General features: G+C 42.4%; 1 protein-coding gene across 1 annotated transcript in view; it reads right to left on the bottom strand.

Annotated features, from left to right (window-relative positions):
- The window catches only part of GLP2R (glucagon like peptide 2 receptor), a 68,433-nt gene that overhangs the window by 17,605 nt on the left and 30,527 nt on the right, over nt 1-20,301 (bottom strand). The window contains exons 7-10 of the mRNA XM_045824412.1: nt 19,421-19,580; nt 18,147-18,207; nt 16,707-16,776; nt 2,686-2,774 (exon numbers count right to left, since the gene is read on the bottom strand). Coding sequence (XP_045680368.1) covers nt 2,686-2,774; nt 16,707-16,776; nt 18,147-18,207; nt 19,421-19,580 — 380 coding nt within the window. The remainder of the gene's footprint in view (nt 1-2,685; nt 2,775-16,706; nt 16,777-18,146; nt 18,208-19,420; nt 19,581-20,301) is intronic.

Below are 20,301 nucleotides of genomic sequence, written 5' to 3'. Positions count from 1 at the left end.
TCTAGGGGACATATCAGTGAAAATATTGCTGCGTGAAATAACTGAGATTTTCCTACTTATGTTCTCCTCTATGCTTCTAAATCTTTGTAAAGTGTCAGCTTTACAAAGACCAGGGGAACTAGAAGAAACTCCCCCCAACCTCCATCTTCCACAGTCTCTAAGAACAAATAGTTGTATAGTCTGGTTTACATTTTCGTGTCTGGTGAGTTCTGTTGTCATCAGCCATCCAAAGTCTCAGCCACTTGGACATACTCATAGGTCCCCAGTACAATCCCCAGGTAGTGGCAAACTTGCCAAGATAAGGTGTCTCATCCTGAGAAGACCCTAGGTAGGCCTGCACCCAGGTTCCTCTTTTCAAGCTTTTTCCCCATACAAGGGTAGGGAAAGGAAAAGGAAGTTTTCAGACATATTGTATGTGTCAGGCAGGGTTCCTCCCTCTCTCCCCCAAATAGTCATGCAAAGTCACTGCTCAGCCATGAGGGTCTCCCCAGTGTCTTTATTTATACTTCCCTAAATCCTTGGCTCACAATGGGGCATCACACGCCTGGGCTGTGCAAGGCAATCCATTTGGTATTGGAAGAAAATATAATAAAAGAAGGTAGTAGAAGTTCTATTATATTCATTTTCACCAACCCTTTATAATTTTCCACTGCTTGGTTTATGTTACAATACATATAATAGACTAGCAGACCATATGCATGTATGATGAAGGTCATGCTCAAAATTTCTTTACTGATAGAGATGCATGATCAGAAAAATTTGGAAACTCTCTTGGATAACTGTAAAGGAGACCTTGGAAAAGATATATCAGGGTGGCTTAGAAACATATTTGCCATGGCCCAGCCAGAAAATGTCATGCCTTTTTTCTCATCTGATCCAGTGCCCCCTATTGAGTCAGAATGCTCAGTGGAGGGGCTCACCAGCCTGTGCTTTAGGCCAACTGCCAGGAGATGCTTAGGAGCAGCCAGGATGGAAGGCTACTGTAAGGACTGCTGTGGGTCTGGAGCATGGGAAGACCAAGTGGTACATGGTGGGCTTTAGGGGTACGGAATAGCAGGGTTTAGGCTCTGTCTTTGTGGAAAGTGGTGCTTTGGCATTTGTATGCTCCTATTTCTGTCTTCTGGGAGTGCTGTCCTTTGCTGGGTTTCCCGAGTGCCTGAGTTTCCCCTGAGCCTGATTAGTAAGAGAATTGCTCCCCTGAAAGGAACCACATAGAATTGACTAGAGCACCTCTGCTCTTGGCCTTGGACTCCCACTTTCAGAGAGTGGTAAGGGAAGCTGACCCTTAGTAAAAGATCCAAAGAAGCTGTCAACCACTTGGAGGTTCTGTCAGAGGCACCAAGAGAGACAGAGAGGCTCTGTGTGGTCCATGCCAGCCCAAGTATCCCAAGGCTAAGGGCTGTTTGCAAAATACTTGGGCCAACTATGGTATATATTTTCCCAGTCCTGAGCCATGTGTGTTTATCTTTCTGACCCCTGGAGGAAGGGTTTTAGGTAGATAGGATTTGGGGTCTGGATCCTGGGCAAATAACACTGCCCACATCCTACTAAGTTGGGACACCTGTGTCTAGGACTTCTGTTTATCCTCATAATGAGCAGACGGTGGGGCTGGTATGAACTTTCACTTTATACAGCAGAAAACAGACACAGAGAGGCCAAGTGACTTGTCCAAGGTCAGTCTGTGAGGCTGGGGTCGTGGTCAGCACCAGCTCTCCTGACTCATGTTCCACACCAGTGTCCCAGACCTTGGCATGTTAGAATGTGTGCTCCTCACAAACAGGGCTCACATCATATTTAGTTTTTGTTCCAAGCACATTTTCAGGCACATTATAGATGTCTGTTAAATGTTTATCAGGTGAATGGAAAAACCATCCTCCCAGCACACCTGAGTCAGGTCCCACTATGACCCAAGAAAGAGTGAGAAGCAGAACTACAGCCATCCTCTCACATACCTCTGCCCTGTTTGGTGGGCTACAATCCCTACCCCAAAAGTTACTTGTTTGGGTTAAAACATTCCTTCCCTAAGAGCCCTGCTGAGGTGGACATGTCCCATAGACAGTAAAGAGCAACTGAAAAAGGAAGACGGGGTCTTTCTGTGCCATTCATTCAGGCATTTGCTCACTCACTCATGCATTTGTATTTGCAGCAGTGCCCTCCTCAGTACCCATGGTCTGACTTGCTATGAACTGAGGCTACTGTCACTGTGGAAAGCAGCAGATGGGATGTAGCAAAGGCAAGTCACAAAGAAAGTGACTGTGTGAAGACATAAAGTTGGTGGTCTTAAATCCCAAAGTTCCAAAAAGACTCAAAGATTCACTTCTGAGTTATGAACATGTCCTTATTCTGTGACCTCAGATCCCTCCCAAAGGTTGGCAACTATCTAATTTCCCTTCATGTGACCCTTTCCTTTCCCTGCAAACCATCCATTCTTAGGAGCATGTTAACAGTTTCCTTCTGTGGGAGCATGTGGGTCCTTGACAACTCACCTCTTACTTCCTTTCCATGGGGCCAGGAAGTCATCACCATTCACAAAAGCCTTACCTGACTCCACGACACTTCTTTCAGAAGGATTCTCCCTGATACCCCTGTGTTAAACTCATTTCCCCTCCCCAGGACATTGGCCAGAACAGCCACAAGGGGTCAAAGCAATCTTAGACTATTGGACACTGACCTCAGGCCACTCACCTGTATTTATAGTCTCTGAAGCACATTTGATGGGCTTTGAGCTTAGAGATGAGAAGCTTGAGAATTTTCAGGAAGAAGAAGAAATTGACCTTGAAAAACAAAGCAGACATGGGTAAGCGATGGACTCCATATGTCTATGAATACTGAGGTCATGCTGGGTCTGGCCTTCAGTTCCTTGTTTGTGTTTAAGTGAGGGGTAACGCAACACTAGCAAGTCAGGTAGTAAGCACTTATAGTAATCCCCACTCTCCCTAAGGCCATCTCAACTGGAAGCCTGGAGAAGATCCCAAAAAGCCATTTAGTTTCTTTTTCTGCCTTAGTTTCTTTTTCACCATCATCTGAGAAAGGCAGATGGACACTTCCATTATCATTATTAACTAATATTTATTGAGTACTTACCAGGCCAGGCATTGGCTAACTTCTCACACATTATTTTGTTTAACCCTCACAATAACCCTCTGAGGAAGCCACATTATTTTTATGACATTATATTATGAGAAAACAGAGGCACAGAGGAGACAAGTACAATTCCCAGTGCCACAAGGCTAGTAAGCAACTGAGTCAGTAATTAAATCTAGACTTATCTGATTACAAAGCTCCCTTCACTTAAAAAAAATTGACACACAGCCTCCATTCTGTAAAGAACTTCAGCACTATTGGCATCCAATTTGATGTCCTGTTATTGCCACAGAATTCACTAGAAAGTATATGTGCTTTACTACCCAGACTACTTTCCACAACTGTAGGAACTAGGAAGATTCAGCTCTTCATTATCAGCCTTGGTAGAAATTTTAAGATATGTTTACAAATTCTTTGACACCTTTCCCATCAAAAAGTTGAGCCTAATATTTCCCTTCCCTCTGGAGTGTGAACTAGATTTAGTTATTTGCATCTAATAAAAAATATGGTGAAAGTGATGCTATGTGACTTCTAGGGCTAGGTCCTCAAAAGGATGACTTTCACCTGGTATCTATTATCTGTCTGTCTATCTACCCATATCCTCTCATTCTCTCTCTCTCTCTCTCTCTCTCTCTCTCTCTCTCTCTCTCTCTCTGCACTCATTGCTCACTCTGGGGAATACCAGCTGCCTTGTGGTGAGGATACTCAAGGAGCCTGTTGAAAGACCTACATGGGGAAATTGAGTTCTCCTACAATAAGTATCACTTGCCAGCCACGTGTATGAGCCACCTTAGAAGCTGATCCTCCAGTCCCAGTCAAGCCTTCATGTGGTTGGAGCCCTAGCCAACATCTTGATAGCAACCTCATGAGAAATCACAAGTCTCCTGGAGAGGTAGAAGAGCAAGTGACTGAGTGTGGGCAGGGCTCAGAGAATGGACACAAGGTTTGTGAGAAGCGATACTGGACATAGAGAGAGGATCACTTCCTGCAGAGCCTTTCACAGTCCCACTGAGGACTTTGGGTTTTCTTTTGAAAGCAACAGAAAGCCACTGGTGAATTTTAAGTGGGAAAATGACCTGATCAGATTTTCATTCTGAATTTTAAAAAGATCATTTTGGCCCCAGTGTAGAAAACAGATTAGATGAAGGCAGACTGGAGGAGGAGGGTCTACTTGGGAGGCAGTTTCAGAGTTCCTGGGGGAGGATGATGGAGAAATGAAGTAAAGCAATAGCCCTGGTGCATCAGTGATGGAAAGGAGAAGATGGACTCAAAATTACTAAGGAGTATGAGTCAAATGACCTTTGTTGGATGTGGGGGGTCAAAGATGATCCCAAACTTTCTCAGTAGATCTCAAATGTGTGGTAGTGCCATTCACCAAGAGAGTGACCACATGGAGGAAGAAGAGCATGGAGGGAGAAGAGGGAGAAGTCCAGGAAATTTGGACACAAGATGTCCCAGGCAGTGAGATATTTATTTCTGGACCTGAGCAGAGAGGTTCCAGTCAGAGCATGGGGCCACTGGAGTAGGCAAGATTATCTAGGGACACTGTGTAAAGAGGGAGAAAAGGAGTCTTAAGAGAACTGCCTTGTAATAAAGAGAAAGGTATAAGAAGTGGAGTCAGCAAACAATGAGAAAGAGCAGCTAGGGCAATTGGAATGAGCCAAAGGGAAATGGTATCCTGGTAGCTTACAACAGGAAGAGTTTTAAGAAGGTTTGAAGACGACATGAAATTTAAACAAAATAAAGCAGCATTTAGCAATAAGGAGTTCCCAAAGAGAAGCTGTAGTTCACAGGTGGGAGCACAAGCCAGACTACCAGGCTCTGTTTTGTGAATGAAATGTGAAGAGGGGAGACAGCCCACTGAAACCACGTATAAGAGGTTTGGCTGCAAGGGGAAGCAGACTGATGGAACAGTAGTTGGCAAGGGATGCAGAATGGAAATAATGTCTCCCCACTTTTATCTGCAGGGCTGCAAAAGGGTTTTGGTTGTAGTAATTTTTTAAATTGAAAAGACTCAAGGGAGAGGGTCTAAGATGGTGGAGTAGGTGGAAGTTACACTCACCTTTTCCCAGGACTACATCAAAATTACATCTAAATTATTAAAAAAATCAACCTGGATAACCATCTGAAGACTAGATGAACAGAAGTCTTATAACTCTGAATATACAAAAGAAGTCATGTCAAAACTGGTAAGTAGGGTGAAGACGTAAAAAGATCTGGCCCTGCAATCAAGTACAGCCATTGAGAATCTGGACGGATATCTTAGTGGCAGAGGTCCCTTGCTGAGAAGAGAGGGGTCTCAACTCCATGGCAAGCTCCTCACCCCAAAGTAACAGTGCCAGGAAAAGAAGCCCACATAACATGTGGCTGTGAAAATCTGCAGGGATTCTGTCTTCCCAGGAGAGACAAATACTACTGGAAACACAAGCACACTTAAAGGACCAGTGCACACTATCTCACTTGTGGCACTCACCTTGGGCTCCAGCAGAGGAACAGTGACTCAGAGGGGCAGGAGTCACATAGGGAGAGACTGAGTTGTGTAGCTTCAGGGAGAGAGCTAGAGGGAAGAACAGCCACCAGTGTCCTTGTGTTGAGACCCTCTCCCATGTTGCCCACAGATGCCATCTTTCCTGGGTCAAGCACTCTTCTCCGTGTGGCACTGGCCCTGAGAGTAACACTAGCCCTATTCTTCCAACTCCTTGGGGCTTTACCCTACCAAACTCACACACAGCTGTGGGATCTTCTAGGTGGGAGCCAGCCTGGGCCCACACTGCAGGCTTTCTTGAAAAACTGTCAATAAATTCTGGGTAAGCTTGGGGGTGCCAGACACACAGGGAGAGGCTGAGTTACATGGCTTTAGGGCAAAGGACATCCTCCCTTGTGACTGACAGCTGTCACCCTTCCTGTGCAAAGCCCTCCTTCCACAGAGTCAAAACTCAATCTACTTTAGCCTGATCAACTCTGCTGGCTTCACCCTGGGTACTTCCTGAGACCCCACCCTACCACAAGGGTTCATAGGCCTCAGACAGGTGGCAGCTGGCCTAGGTATACCTGGAGACCTTTGCTGAGTGGCCACAGACCCAGCACTGGTGCTAGTTTGAATCTGTATTAACTTGGTGGACACTATTCATCCTTAGCTGGTGACTTACTGAGAACCTGCCTCATGCAACTTACATTTCAGTGGCTGAGCCAATGGATAGCCAGCTGGTGGAGGCAGATCTCAAAGCATCTTGGGCCTTTTGCTAACATATCCCAGGCCTGATACTGGTGACAGCTGGTCTCAGTATACAGCTTGGCCATTCCCACATGCACACAGACCCAGCACAGGCAGCTACTAACTCTGGATCACTTCACAGCTTTTAACAGGTTGCCCAGGATTGGTCACAGTTAGCATCTGACATTGATCTGCTCTGGAGTCTCTCCCAAGAAGTCTCAGAACCAACACATCTAATGGCTTGGCTTAGACCACATCAGAGTGTGACCCAACTAGCTCTATAAGCAGCACACCCAAATGAAGGTCCTCACAAACATCAGACCCTATTAGGGCAAATCTGCTTCATGGGGTCACCCCACCCCCCACACACACTACACAGAAGTTTGTACACTATGGTCAGGGTCAACACTCACAGTCAAGCAGCTTGAGGGTCAACCCCATGCACAGATGGGCCAACAGCAATCAAGACTCAACTACAACAGGAGGGCTCACATAAGCCATGCAAGAGACATTCCTCGAGCACCCAGCTCTGGTGATTAGGCAGACTGCACCCTGAATCCCACAGACCACCTACTACATAAGGCCACCCTGCTGAGACTGGGAGACATATGGATCTACCTAATACACAGAAACAAATATAGAGAGACAGCCAAAATGGGGAGGTAAAAACTATGTCTCAAATGAAAAAAAAAAAAAAAACAGAAAAAGAACTAAATAAAATGGAGGCAAGAAATCTACCAGAAGCAGAGTTCAAAACAATGATTATAAGGATGCTCAAGGAATTTATGGGAAGAATGGATGAACTCAGTAAGAACAAGGTAGTAAACATAAAAAAGGACATAGAAACCATAAAGCATAACCAGTCAGGAGAAAAGAATGTAGTGTCTGAAATGAAGAATACATTAGAAGGAATCAACAGCACATTAGAGGAAGCAGCGGATTGAATCAATGATTTGGAAGACAAGGTAGCAGAAAATACACAATTAGAGAAGCAAAATTTTAAAAATAATTTAAATAATGAGTATAGTTTAAGGGACCTGTGGGACAACATCAGACATGACAACATTCACACCATAGAGGTACCAGAAGGAAAAAAAAACAGAGAGCAAGGAACCTTGAGAACCTATTTGAAGAAGTTAATGACTGAAAACTTTCCTAACCCAGTGAAGGAGAAATACACACAAGTCCAGGAAGCATAGGGAGTCATAAACAAGATGAACCTAAAGAGGCCCACACCAAAGCACATCATAATTAAAATGCCAAAGGTTAAAGACAAAGAGAGAATCTTAAAAACAGCAAGAGGTAGGCTCTTAGTTACCTACAAGGGAGCTCCCATAAGACTATCAGCTGATTTCTCAACAAAAACATTTTAGACCAGAATGAAATGGCCTGAAATATTCAAAGTGATGAGAATCAAGGACCTATAACCAAGACTGCTCTACCTAGTAAGGCTATTATCTATAACTGTAGAAGATAAACTGCTTCCCAGACAAGAAAAAGCTAAAGGGGTTCATCACCACCAAGTCAGTATTAGAAGAAATGTTAAAGAGACTTCTTTAAGAAGAAAAAAAGAAGAAACCTAAATATGTATAATAAAATGGCAATAAATACATATCTATCAATGATCAGTAATCATTTTAAATGTAAATGGCTTAAATGCGCCAATCAAAAAAACATAAGATAAATGGATAAGAAAACAAGACCCAGAAACATGCTATCTACAAGAGACCCACTTGAGATTGAAAAACACACAGACAGAAAGTAAAAGGATGGGAAAAGATATACCATGCAAATAGGAATGAAAAAAAAAGCTGGGTAGCAATACTTATATCAGACAAAATCAATTTTAAAACAAAGACTATACTAAGAAACGAAGGACATTACATAACGTTAAAGGGTTTGATCCACAAGAAAATACAACCCTTGTAAACATTTATGTACCCAACATAGGAGCACCTAAATATATGCAGCAAATATTGGTGGACTTAAGGGTGAGATCAACAGTAATACAATCATAGTAGGAAATTTTAATACTCCATTGACCTCAAGGGATAGATCTTCCAGACAAAAAATCAATAAGGAACTAACAGCCTTAGATGATACATTAGACAAGAAGAATTTAATTGATATTTTCAGAGCATTGCACCCCCAAAGAAGCAGGATATAATTTTTTTAAGTGCACATGAAACATTTTCCAGGATAGACCACATATTAGGCCACAAACTAAGTCTCAATAAATTTAAGATTGAAATCATATCAAGCATCATCTCTAATCACATTAATTTGAAACTAGAAAATAATTACAAGAAAAAACTGAAAAAAATACATAACACAGGGAGGCTAAATAACACATTACTAAACAATGCATGGGTTAACAGTGAGATAAAAAACAAAATCAAAACATACCACCAGACAGGTAAAAATGGGCACACATCCCCAAAATCTATGGGATGTACCAAAGCAGTCCTAAGAGGGAAATTTATAGCATTACTGGCCTACCAAAAGAAACCAGAAAACTTTCAAATAAACAATCTAATCTTACATATAAAGGAACTAGAAAAAGAACAACAACAAAAAAGCCCAAAGTGAGTAGAAGGAAGGAAATAATAAAGATCAGATAAGAAATAAACTAAAGTCTAAAAAAACACACACGAGATCAATAAAACCAAGAACAGTTCTTTGAAAAGGTAAACAAGATTGATAAATCTCTAACCAGACTCATCAAGAAAAAGAGAGGACCCAAATAAATAAAATCAGATATGAAAGAAGAGAAGTAAAAACTGACACCAAAGAAATACAAAGGTTTGTAAGAAACCATTATGAAAAATTACATGCCAACAAATTGGATAAACTTGACAAAATGGATAAATTACTAGAAACATACAATCTTGTCAAACTGAATTAGGAAGAATCACAAAATCTGAATAGACTGATTACAACTAATGAAATTGAAGCAATAATCAAAAAACACTCAACAAACAAAAGTCCTGGTCCATATGGCTTCTTAGGGGCATTCCATCAAACATTCAAAGAAGAGCTAACACTATTCTCAAACTATTCCAAAAGTACAACAGGAAGGAAAACTCCCAATCTTTGATTTTATAACGCCAGCATTATCATACTTCCAAAACCAGATAATGAACATACATACAAAAATCCTCCAGAATATTAGCAAACCAAATCCAGCAATATGTTAAAAAGATTATACACCATGATCAAGTGGGATTTATTATATAGTGTTGGAAAAATTGCACAGACACTTAGAAAAAAGTGAAACTAGGCCATCTTCTTATAGCATATATAAAAATAAACTTAAAATGGATTAAAGATTTAAATGTAAGACTTAAAATGATAACAGTCCTAAAAGAAAACATAGGTAGTAAACTCTCTGATATTTCTCTTAACAATATTTTCCTGATATATCTCCTTGGGCAAAGAAAACAAAAGAAAAAATAAACAAATGGGACTACATCAAACTAAAAGGATTTTGCATAGCAAATAAAACCATCAACAAACAAAAATACAAACTACTAAATGAAAGAAGATATTTGCCAATGATGCATCCAATAAGAGATTAATATTCAAAATTTATAAAAACTCAAACAACTCAACACTAAAAAACTAATAAATAAACAATTCAATTAAAATGTAGGCAGAGGACCTGAATAGGTACTTCTACAAAAAAAAAAACATGCAGATGACCAATAAGCATATGAAAAGATGCTCAACATCACTAATTGTCAGAGAAATGCAAATAAAAACCACAGTGAGCTATAACGTCACACCTGTCAGAATGGCTATCATCAATAAATCAACAAATAATAAATGTTGGCAAGGATGTGGAGAAAAGGGAACACTAGTGCCCTGTTGATGGGAATGCAGATTGGTACAGCTACTGTGGAAAGCAGTATGGAGGTTTCTCAAAAAAAAAAAAAAAAGGCCTTATGACCCAGGCAATTCCACTTCTGGTATATATCCAAAGAAACCCAAAACACTAATATGAAGAATACATGCACCCCCATGTTCACTACATGGAAGCATCCCAAGTGTCCATCAATAGACAAGTGAATAAAAAAGTAGTAGTACACTTACACAGTGAATGTTGCTCAGCCATAAAAAAGAATGTAGTCTTACCATTTGGGACAGTGTGGATGGACCTAGAGGGTTTATGCTAAGTAAAATAAGTCAGACAAAGACAAGTACTATATACTTATATGTGAAATCTGAAGAACAAGATCAAACAAAATAGAAACAGACTTATAGATACAGAGAGTAGACTGATGGGTGTCAGAGGGGAGGGAAGTTTGGGGACTGGGTGAAAAAGGTGAAGGGATGAGAAGGACAAATTGGCAGTTACAGGAATTTAAAGTACAGCCTAGGGAATATAGTCAGTAATATTGTAATGACTATGCATGGTGCTAGGTTGGTACTTGAAGTGTCAGAGGACCACTTTGCTATATACCTGCAACCAGTACAAAATGATATTGAATATAAACTGTAATTGAAAAATAACGTTTTAAGCCCCGGCTGGCGTAGCTCAGTGGATTGAGTGCGGGCTGCGAACCAAAGTGTCGCAGGTTCAATTCCCAGTCAGGGTACATGCCTGGGTTGCAGGCCATGACTCCCAGCAACCACACATTGATGTTTCTCTCTCCCTCTTTCTCCCTCCTTTCCCTCCCTAACAATAAATAAATAAAATCTTAAAACTAAAACAAAAACAAAAAAAACACATCTTAATAAAAAGAAAGAAAAAGAAAAATAATGTTTTAAAAAAGAAAAGACTTAAGAATGCCTCTGTGCAATGGAGAAAGAGCTGATAGAGACTACGACTGAGTGACAATTAATGGAGTAAAGTCTCTACAGACATTGAGTCCACACAATCTTAATGTCCTGGTCTAGAAACAAGCCCCTGAACTACATATGGAAACGCAATCACAGAATCCACACATACCTGTTATGATTTGCCTAAAGCTAAAAGGCTAGAGTTTTAGGCAAGAGGCTATCCAATCCTCAAGCCAGCAGGAATGATGGAGATTCCCAGCCAAAGAATATTTAGCAATAGAATACTGAAATACAAACTAAGTGTAACCAAGCGATTTATCTCTTTTAATGGGATATCTGTTTTTCATCACAAACAGAAAATGTTGTGTCCTTGGCTTAGTGATTTGTTGAACTTGGGTATTTTTCTTAGAAAGTCAGCCTCACAGGGGAAAGACACATATTTCAGCAAATTAATTTCGATCAGGCTGTCTTCTAAGAAATGAAGGGCTCTGAGGAGGAGCAGGTTGATTTGTTATGCTCTGTGTCTTCTGGAGACCACAGTAGAAAATGGGCATCAGCCAGTGGCCCATACGGAGGAAGAGCTTCCTCAGTGCCAAGCAATGATAAAATGCCAGCCTGGGTGGCCATGGGGTTCATCCTGGCTACCCAGAAGACAAGAGTCAGCAATCACTGGATAATGCTATCCATCATTTGCGCATAAGCAGGAAAGGGGCCAAATGAGAAAACTTTTCAAGAACCCAGCCAACTCTTCTTTGATTCTGTGACCAGATGGGGGCACTTAGGACCCCAAACATGTAAGGCTCCCTAGGCAGTACAGAATGTGTTATCAGATGTAACATTCCTGGTGACACTTCTGTGACACCCTAACTTCTGTGCCTGATCAGATCTGAGCCTACAGACTGGTAGAGGTGATTGACAGCATGGCCAGGAATCAGGGGTACACCTCATCTACCCCTGAATGCCTCCACCTACCTCAAGCCCCTCCTCCTCTGACCTGCCATGTGGATTAAAATGCCTACCTTTAGAGATACTCCTTTGGGTAAAAACACACCATCTGCAAGAGCCCTGCTGGAGTGCACACATCACATAGAAGATAAGGAGCAACTAGGAGAGAAGGGGAAGCTCTTTCTCTATCTTATTCATTCATTCATTCACATTCATCTCTACAAAAATGAAGAATTCAATAAATATGTATGATCTGACTTACTTTCACCATGGAACACAGAAGATGGGACTCAACAAAGGTAAGTTTTGAGGAGGGAAAATCCAAGGTATAGAGAAATTCCCCTTGCAGCTCTTCAGAGGAGGGGAGCAGGGAGTCAGGAGATGTTGGGAAACCCATGTAACAGAATGCCCCTGGATTCCTGGTGAGGAAGCAAACCTAAAGAGGGGTAAGCAGCAAAGACTAATTTTACTAATTTCTCAACTTTGCCGAGTCCTGAAGCAAAAGTTGAGGCTGTCAGAGAAGATTCAGTAAAAGTGAATGAAGGCATTTGACTTTACGACTTTATAAAGTCAATATATGATTCAATTCATTGGCTCAAAAAAGCCTTTCAACTGGGGGTTCCATCTGTTAATTCCAGGAATCAGGATATGGATAGAACATTCTCGCACAGTTTACTCATTTTGTAAGGCTGTCCTTGAAAAGTTGGACTAATCAAGGCTTTATGAATTTTCTACTAGGCTATAAGAATATATCCTGTTCCAGTAACGTTCTAGACTAAATGTACACTCAGGGGTAACAGGTTAATTTAAGTAGTGAAGTCTTAAATGCTGAAGTAGTTGAGAGTTATCTAATTTTAGTTTCTCACGGAAGACCCAAAGAGTATCTGGATTCTTCAAGTTGTCACATTATTATTATTTCTGAAACAGAGAGAGTCAAGAGAGCAGCAGGAGAAATCAGTTGATATGTCTGGAAATCCAGCATGATGTACATACATTCGCATTGATCCAGATGTTGATCAACAAATTCAGACCCAGAATGGGAGATGGCAGAGAAGCCCAGCTCTGATAACTGGGGATGCTCACCAGGGAGCTCAAGTCTGGAATGGGAGACTTTCTTTGGTCCCACTGCTTGGTTCACCAGGTACAGTTGGATTTTCCCACAAACCTCCGTTCCATGTTCCCAAAAATAGTTGCCAGCCTCAAATCTGGCCAAGACGAGAAAGATTGTGAAATGCCCTGAATGATATCATCTTGACCTTGATTATTATGGTACTTTTTAGTACTTTAGTTTAACAAAAGAAATATGTAGTATTGGGAAATTCTTTTTTTCTTCACACAATGAAGATGTGGAGGGCTGTTTTTTGTTTGGTTGGTTTTTGCTTATTTCATGATCTAGAGCAACGAGGGGAGCTCTGCTATATGTAGTCTCAGGGAGCCAAGTTCCTTCAATGTTGTAGTTCAAGGAATTATATTTTGGAGATGGGGTTATGTCTACTCAGGTGAATGCAAAACTGCAACATGGGTCATATGACCAAACATGAAGGCAGTTATCGGTTGGCTCAGTCATGATCCAATGAGTCTCAGAATGGTAACTATTAGACTCTGAATTTCTTTAGGGAAGAAACCATGAGACATACACCTTTATTTCCCTCAAAAGAACCAAGCCAAGAACAGGAAAGGTGCTCAAAGCCTGAGGGCAACAATGAGCCATTAAAAAGCCACATGCAGAAAAGAGACAATGTCAAGTTTTGCTCAAGAAAGACTACCCTGGCTGCAGTACAGAGGATGGGTTGCTGGGGGCAAGAGTGAAGAAGGGAGACCAGTCAGGAGGCTTTTGCAGAAGTCTGCAAAAGGAACAGAAGAAGAGTGGGATTAAGGGAAAGGAGGCAGCTTGGAGGGATCTTGAGAAGAATTTGACAAGACACTATCTGAGTAGAGATTGCTGGGAAGAAGAGAACAGAAACTAGGGGCCTCCCAGGTTTCTGGCTGGGGTGGCTGGTAGATGAATAGTGGTCTCATCCACTGGGTGTGGCAAGCAGCATCAGGAGAAGGTGGACAGGAGCACAAGTGAGGTCAGGAGACTGTCCATACATGGAGCTGGCTGTGACTAGAGTTGTAGAAGCTACAGCATGTGAAACTGATTTTATTCAAGATGAGACGATAAAGAGCATTCTTTTGCCCTCATAGGTGAGAACATGGCTCCAAGAACTAGGAAGCACCCATAGAAACTAGCACACAGGTTGGTCAGCCACAGCCAGACAAGCAGCAAAGTCCAGAGCAGTGGTTCCAGCCCTGGCTGTTCATTTTAATCCCTTAGGAGCTTTTAAAACTGTACCTGCCTGAGCCCTGCCTCCAGAATTTCTAATGTTGTCCTCCAGGGTATGAAGTACCATGAGGTTTCTCATGACATCCAGCTTTGGGAGCCACAGACTTCAGTGGATGCCTGAAGCCTGGCAATGTCATCAAAACTTATATTCTGATTGAGCAGGTCTGGGGTGGAGTCTGGGGACCTGATTTTATAGCAAGGGCTCAGGTGACCATACTTTGAGTATGGAGAGTGTAGCAAAATGCTTTTCAACCCTGACAGCACCTTAGACTTCCTAGGCCACACCTGAGATCAATGAAATACAAATCTCTGGGGCTAAGACCCAAGCAAAAGAATTTTTAAAGACATCGAGGTGATCCCATGAGTAACCAAGATGGAGAATGATGAAGCCTCTGGAAGACTGCAGGATGAACATTAGGGATCCAGCTGCAATGAGCCTCCTGAACTCCCTCCTAGGGAGGACCAGCTGGCCTCCATTCTGCTTTGCTCTGCCTGGTTAGCGAGAGTCTATTAGTGCCCGGGAGTGGGGGTCACAAATGTTAACCAAAGTTTGTAGAGAGCCTGCCATATGCTTGGGCTAGCTGCCAGGTTGAACAGAACAGGAGACATACGGTGTCAGCAGACCGCTTTTAGACTGATACAAACTGAAAACACTGCTGAGGCTCCAGCAGAAGTCTGTACAGGGTCCAGGAAGGGCACAAAGGAGAGTGTGACCATTCCTACTTTGTGAGGTGGGTGTTCATGTATAGCAGCCAGGTGAAGTGGCAGAGGGAGGAGGGAGCTCAAACCCAAGGAGAATCTGACTCAAGATACTAATGCATAAGAGAGCCTGAAGCAGTCAGCACTTCACACACAAGGGCTGGAGGTGGTAAATATTTTGGAGGCAGCATCATGGTGTTGTGGTTATAGGTGGGTCATCTGATCAGACCCTCTGGGCTGAGCTCTGGGGCCTCCACTTACTGGCACAGTGACTTTAAACAAGTGACTCCTCATTTTCTCAGTGTCCTCATGAATAAAATGTAGCACCCACCTCAGAAGAGTAAATGAGTTCCTACACACAAAGCACTTAGCATGGGGTTGGGATGTAAGAGACACTCAATAAGCTTCACTGGGCCACCATGGTGGGTCCTAACCAGAAGACAGATGCTGGGACCACAGCTGCACAGTGTGTCTGGACAGGAAAGGATTGTGGAGAAATGACAGACAGGGTGGGGGTGAGGCAAGGCTCATGATGCCCATGGTAGGTAAGTGGTCAGACTTCACATAGAACACACACTCTCAGCTGTGTGTGGAATGACTAGGCAGTGGGCACAGGGGGCACGGGGGACAGGGGAAGATTCCCAGGAGCATGCCTTCCACTGGTCAGTTTGATGTGACGCACACCTTGGAATCCTCTAGGGCATCTCCACACTCTCGGTTTTCTTGCTGTTTCTGTGAACTTTATATCCTCTCAGTTATACCCAAATCTAGGCAGAGAGTTGCCTTCTATCATTGACAGATACTGACATTCTTCTATACAAACAAGCTTTTGCTTTCATGAAACCACAAATACCACATTTACATAAAATGGCAAAAATAGAATGCCCAGCAACCTCTGTGGAGGACAGTGGGTGAGTGTGGAGTGCAGCGCCTGGCCTGCAAGCACCCAGAGTGATGGCCCTATGTCTAGGTAGGGAGACTCCACCTCCCTCCAGGACCTTGCTAAACTTCCTGCTGTTCGCTAACTCCCTGTCATTTCCCCATACTTCTTGGGCAGATTTTATTCTCAAAAACTGTCATCTTAAAGAGCTTTAGGACTCTGGGTCAAGCTCTCCTTCTCAAGCCCCAAATTCTGGGCCATGCAGAGTAAAGGCTCTTCCTCCTCAGGGTCTCAGAGCAACAGCATCTAACCCCATCACAGCTCTCTAACCCCATCACAGCTGTGGGTGGATATGATTGTACATTTTCCTCCTGTGAAAAAAAGCTCTCTTGTCTCCTCCCCCTCCTACTAATGGTGTTAAGACCAAGCCAATGACTTTGCTGTCTGTGGCTGGTCTGTGACTGAAGAGACCTCTGTCTCCAGGGCCTTGTACACATCATAAAGATTCAATTCAAGGTCACTGAGCACATTTCTATACATAGTTTAAAGACTCAACAAGAAGGAGCTTGTGGTAGAACCCTCAATTTAGGTCCTGAACCAGAACAGAACAAGTAGTTTCTAACTTGCTCCTTCTCATTCACAGAACCTACTCCCAGCTTAAGGTCTGGCCCAGGCTCATCCTGAGCCAGGGAATTAGGGTGGATGGGGACAAGGGCTGAGGTCCTCCCTAGCTGCTGAGCTTAGAGAGAAGAAAGAATGGGTGGGATGATGCTTACTGCTACACAGAGGAGCATGGGTCCTCGGATGATCCACCAGATTGGCTTATTATTGTTTGTTCCCCAGCACCTATAGCAAAGAGAAGACAGTAAATTTTAAATCAAGTTAAGGTTCAATGCAAAAGCCTCATGCCCTCTGGACAAAGGATGCTCACACTCAAGACTTACCTTCAACCCATCATTGTCCTGAGGGATGGAAGAGAAGAACAGACTCAAATTCCTTCCTGCTAATACTGTAGCGCTGGCTTTTCTTGCCACTGAAGGGTGCTAAAGCTTGGTGTATATCCCTCTACATTTGTCTCTGTGTTCTCAAAAATGTAAATACTTAATTATATAGGGGACTTTTGGGTGGTGTTTATTTGGAGGAAAAAATGGGATGACATGATCTGCATTATTCAGCAACAGGCTTAACAAGGTACTATTGAGATTCAGTCTCAAGAAGCCAGAAGATAGAGAATATTCCACAATATAGGTATGCCACTATTTATTCATTGATTCCTGTACTGACAGATATTTAGGGATTTTTTTTGTTTGCTTAGGGTTTTTTGTTTTATTTTAAAAATTGAGATATAATTGACATGTTAACATATTAGTTTCAGGTGTACAATGTGATGATTCAGTATATGAATATATTGTAAAATGATCACCACAAGTCTAGTTAACATCCATCACCTCATATAGTTTCAAATTTTTCTCTTGTAATGAGAACTTTTCAGACTCACTCTCTCGGCAACTTTCAAATATACAGCATGGAAGTGTTAACTGTAGTCACCATGCTGTACGTGACATCCCCAGGACTTACTTATTTATAACTGGAAGTTTAAATCTCTTGACCACTTTCATCCATTTCATTTTGCTTTTCCCCCCACTTTGAACTATGAGGCAATGACTATTCTTGTACCTATATCCTTATATACCCAGGGTCACTGATAAAGTATGCAGTACATTTTGTGCCAGTTGGTGCTAATTTTGTAATAATTTATAGATGTAACTTAATAAATTAATAACTAATACTATAAGAAAAATCTTTCATTATTTTATCCATATTCCTAGGTATATTTTATTTTATTTTTTTATTCTCACCCAAGAACATTTTTTTCATTGCTTCTAGAGAGAGAGGAAGGGAGACAGAGGAACATTTATGGGAGGAAGATGCATCGATGGGTTGCCCCAAGTATGTGACTGGACCAGGGATTGTGATGAGGATGAAACCTGCAACCTAGGTGTGCACCCTAACTGGGAATCAAACTGCAACACTTTGGCTATGGGACAATGCTCCACCCTACTGAGCCATACCCACCAGGACTCCTAGGTATATTTTAGATGGCCAAAATTGAAGGGGATGGACAGTCTCTTTAGGAAAATGATATACATATTTGTATTTGGGCATATTTGGGGATCACCTGCTCATGAAAGTGAGAAAACAGGTGAATTACCTACCCTGTATCCTCCAGCTTTGCACGGGCGACACTCCAGGGCACAACAAACAGCAGTGGGAAGGCTAAAAGAGAACCGGGAGTGCAATTAGCAGCTGGTTGGCCAAAGCTGCCTGCCTCCCACCCCAGCCAGATGGGCCAAGTACAGCTGGTTAAATCCTATAAAATCACAGAACTGGGGACTGCAGGAACACTAGAGTGGCACAGAGCCTGTCTATGCTTTTACTGTCAGGGAAACTGGAGAGTAGAGAGGACAGACTTGCCACACATCCCAGAGCAGCTTGTAGTAAATATAGAGACATTATCCAAAATCTTCTGAACTTCAGGCCAAGGTTATTTCCTCTGAATCCTGCAGCCTCAAATTCCCCAAAAGCTTGTGACAGCAGGGGTTCCAGACCTCATCTTGAAGACTTAATTAGTGGTATGATTTGTGTGTAACCCCCCAAATTAATATGTTGAAGCCCCAACCCCCTACATGATGATATTTGAAGATGAGACCTCTGGAGGTAACTGGGTTTAGAAGTGGTTGGGAGGGGCTGTCAGTCAGCATGATGGGATTAATGCCCTTATAAGAGACCAGAGAGCTGCTTGTCTTTCTCTCTATCTATCTCTCTACCTCTACCTCTACCTCTATCTCTACCTCTACCTCTATCTCTACCTCTACCTCTACCTCCACCTCCACCTCCATCTCCATCTCCATCTCCATCTCCATCTCCATCTCCATCTCCATCTCCATCTCCATCTCCATCTCCATCTCCATCTCTATCTCTATCTCTATCTCTATCTCTATCTCTATCTCTCTCCATCTCCCAGGTGAGGATGCAGCAAGAAGACAACTATCTGCAAGCCAAAAAGAGGGCCCTCACCAGAACTCAATCATGCTGGCAGCCTGATTTCAGATTCCTCAGCCTCCATAACTGTGAGAAATAAACATCTATTGTATAATATCCAGTCCAGGGCACTGTGTTATACCATCCTGAGCAAACCAATACAGTTGGGGGCAAGGCAGGAGAAATGGCATCTGATTCTACCAAAAACCTTCTTAATTTCTGAATGTGTGCATTGGGTCTGTTGGCACTTGTGCATATGTGTGTGTGCTTGCTCGTGTGCATGCGTGTGCATGTGCATACATACAGTGACAGACTCTTGTCACTGAGGAATGGTCTATCCCACAAACCTCCATCCAATTGGGTCTCTACCTCCAACCAAAGATTCTACTGAGCTCCCATGTTCTAAAGAGTCCCCAGAAAAAAAGAGGCTGGGGTTCAGGTCACTCACCCCAACCCACCAGCAGGTATCTGGGCCACAGCCGCCTTCCAGAAAGCACTGTGGGCTCCAGCAGCGTGTGGAGATAAAAGCCTTCCACCAGAAACCAGGAGTAATTGGCCCCCACGAAGTAGTGCAGGAGGACCTGGGCAGAGCGGCAGGAGGTGGAGATCTGCAGAGGACAGAGCACTTGGAGGTGAGTCCAGGCTTTTCAGGGTCTGGACTCAGAAGGTGGGGGAGGGCCTCCCTATGCATAACCCTCCCTCTCACTCCCCTCTCTCCCAAACCCTTGATGACTGTCTCAGAGAGGCAGCACACTACCAAACTGTGAAGGAGTGCTTCATGTAGGTTTCATTGCCTCTTCCTTGACACTACAGAGATTGTCAGACAAACAAAACCAGAAATCTCATGAGTGATTTCCCTAAAAAAAAAAAACATTAAAGGATGTGTTCTCTGATCCCAGTTCCATTAAGCTAGAAATCAACATCCAAAATATCTTCATATGATTAGACATGAGGAAACAAACTTCTGAACAACTCACGAATCAAAGGAGAAATTATAATAGAAATTAGAACTTATTTCTGAACTGAACGAAAGGAAAATGCCACATATCAAAGTTTGTGCTATGCAGACAACACCACACTTAGAATGACACTTACAGCCTTAAATAACTTAATTAAGTAAGGAAAGGGCTGATAATCAATTACTTTAAATATTTATGCCAGAAAAAGAAGAGCAAATTAAACCCAAAAATACTACATGGAAAAATAATAAATATGAAAGTGGAAATTAATAGAATAGGGAACATAAAATAAAGAGAATCAACAATGCCAAAAGTTCAATTTTTGAAAAATCCAATAAAACTGAAACTACTGGAAAATGTGACCAAGTGG

The sequence above is a fragment of the Phyllostomus hastatus genome, unplaced genomic scaffold, assembly GCF_019186645.2.
Source record: "Phyllostomus hastatus isolate PE091 unplaced genomic scaffold, TTU_PhHast_1.1 phas_scaffold_55, whole genome shotgun sequence".
In the NCBI taxonomy this organism is placed as follows: domain Eukaryota; kingdom Metazoa; phylum Chordata; class Mammalia; order Chiroptera; family Phyllostomidae; genus Phyllostomus; species Phyllostomus hastatus.
Note: the sequence above shows the minus strand (reverse complement) of the source record. Positions and strands in the feature narration are given on the sequence as shown.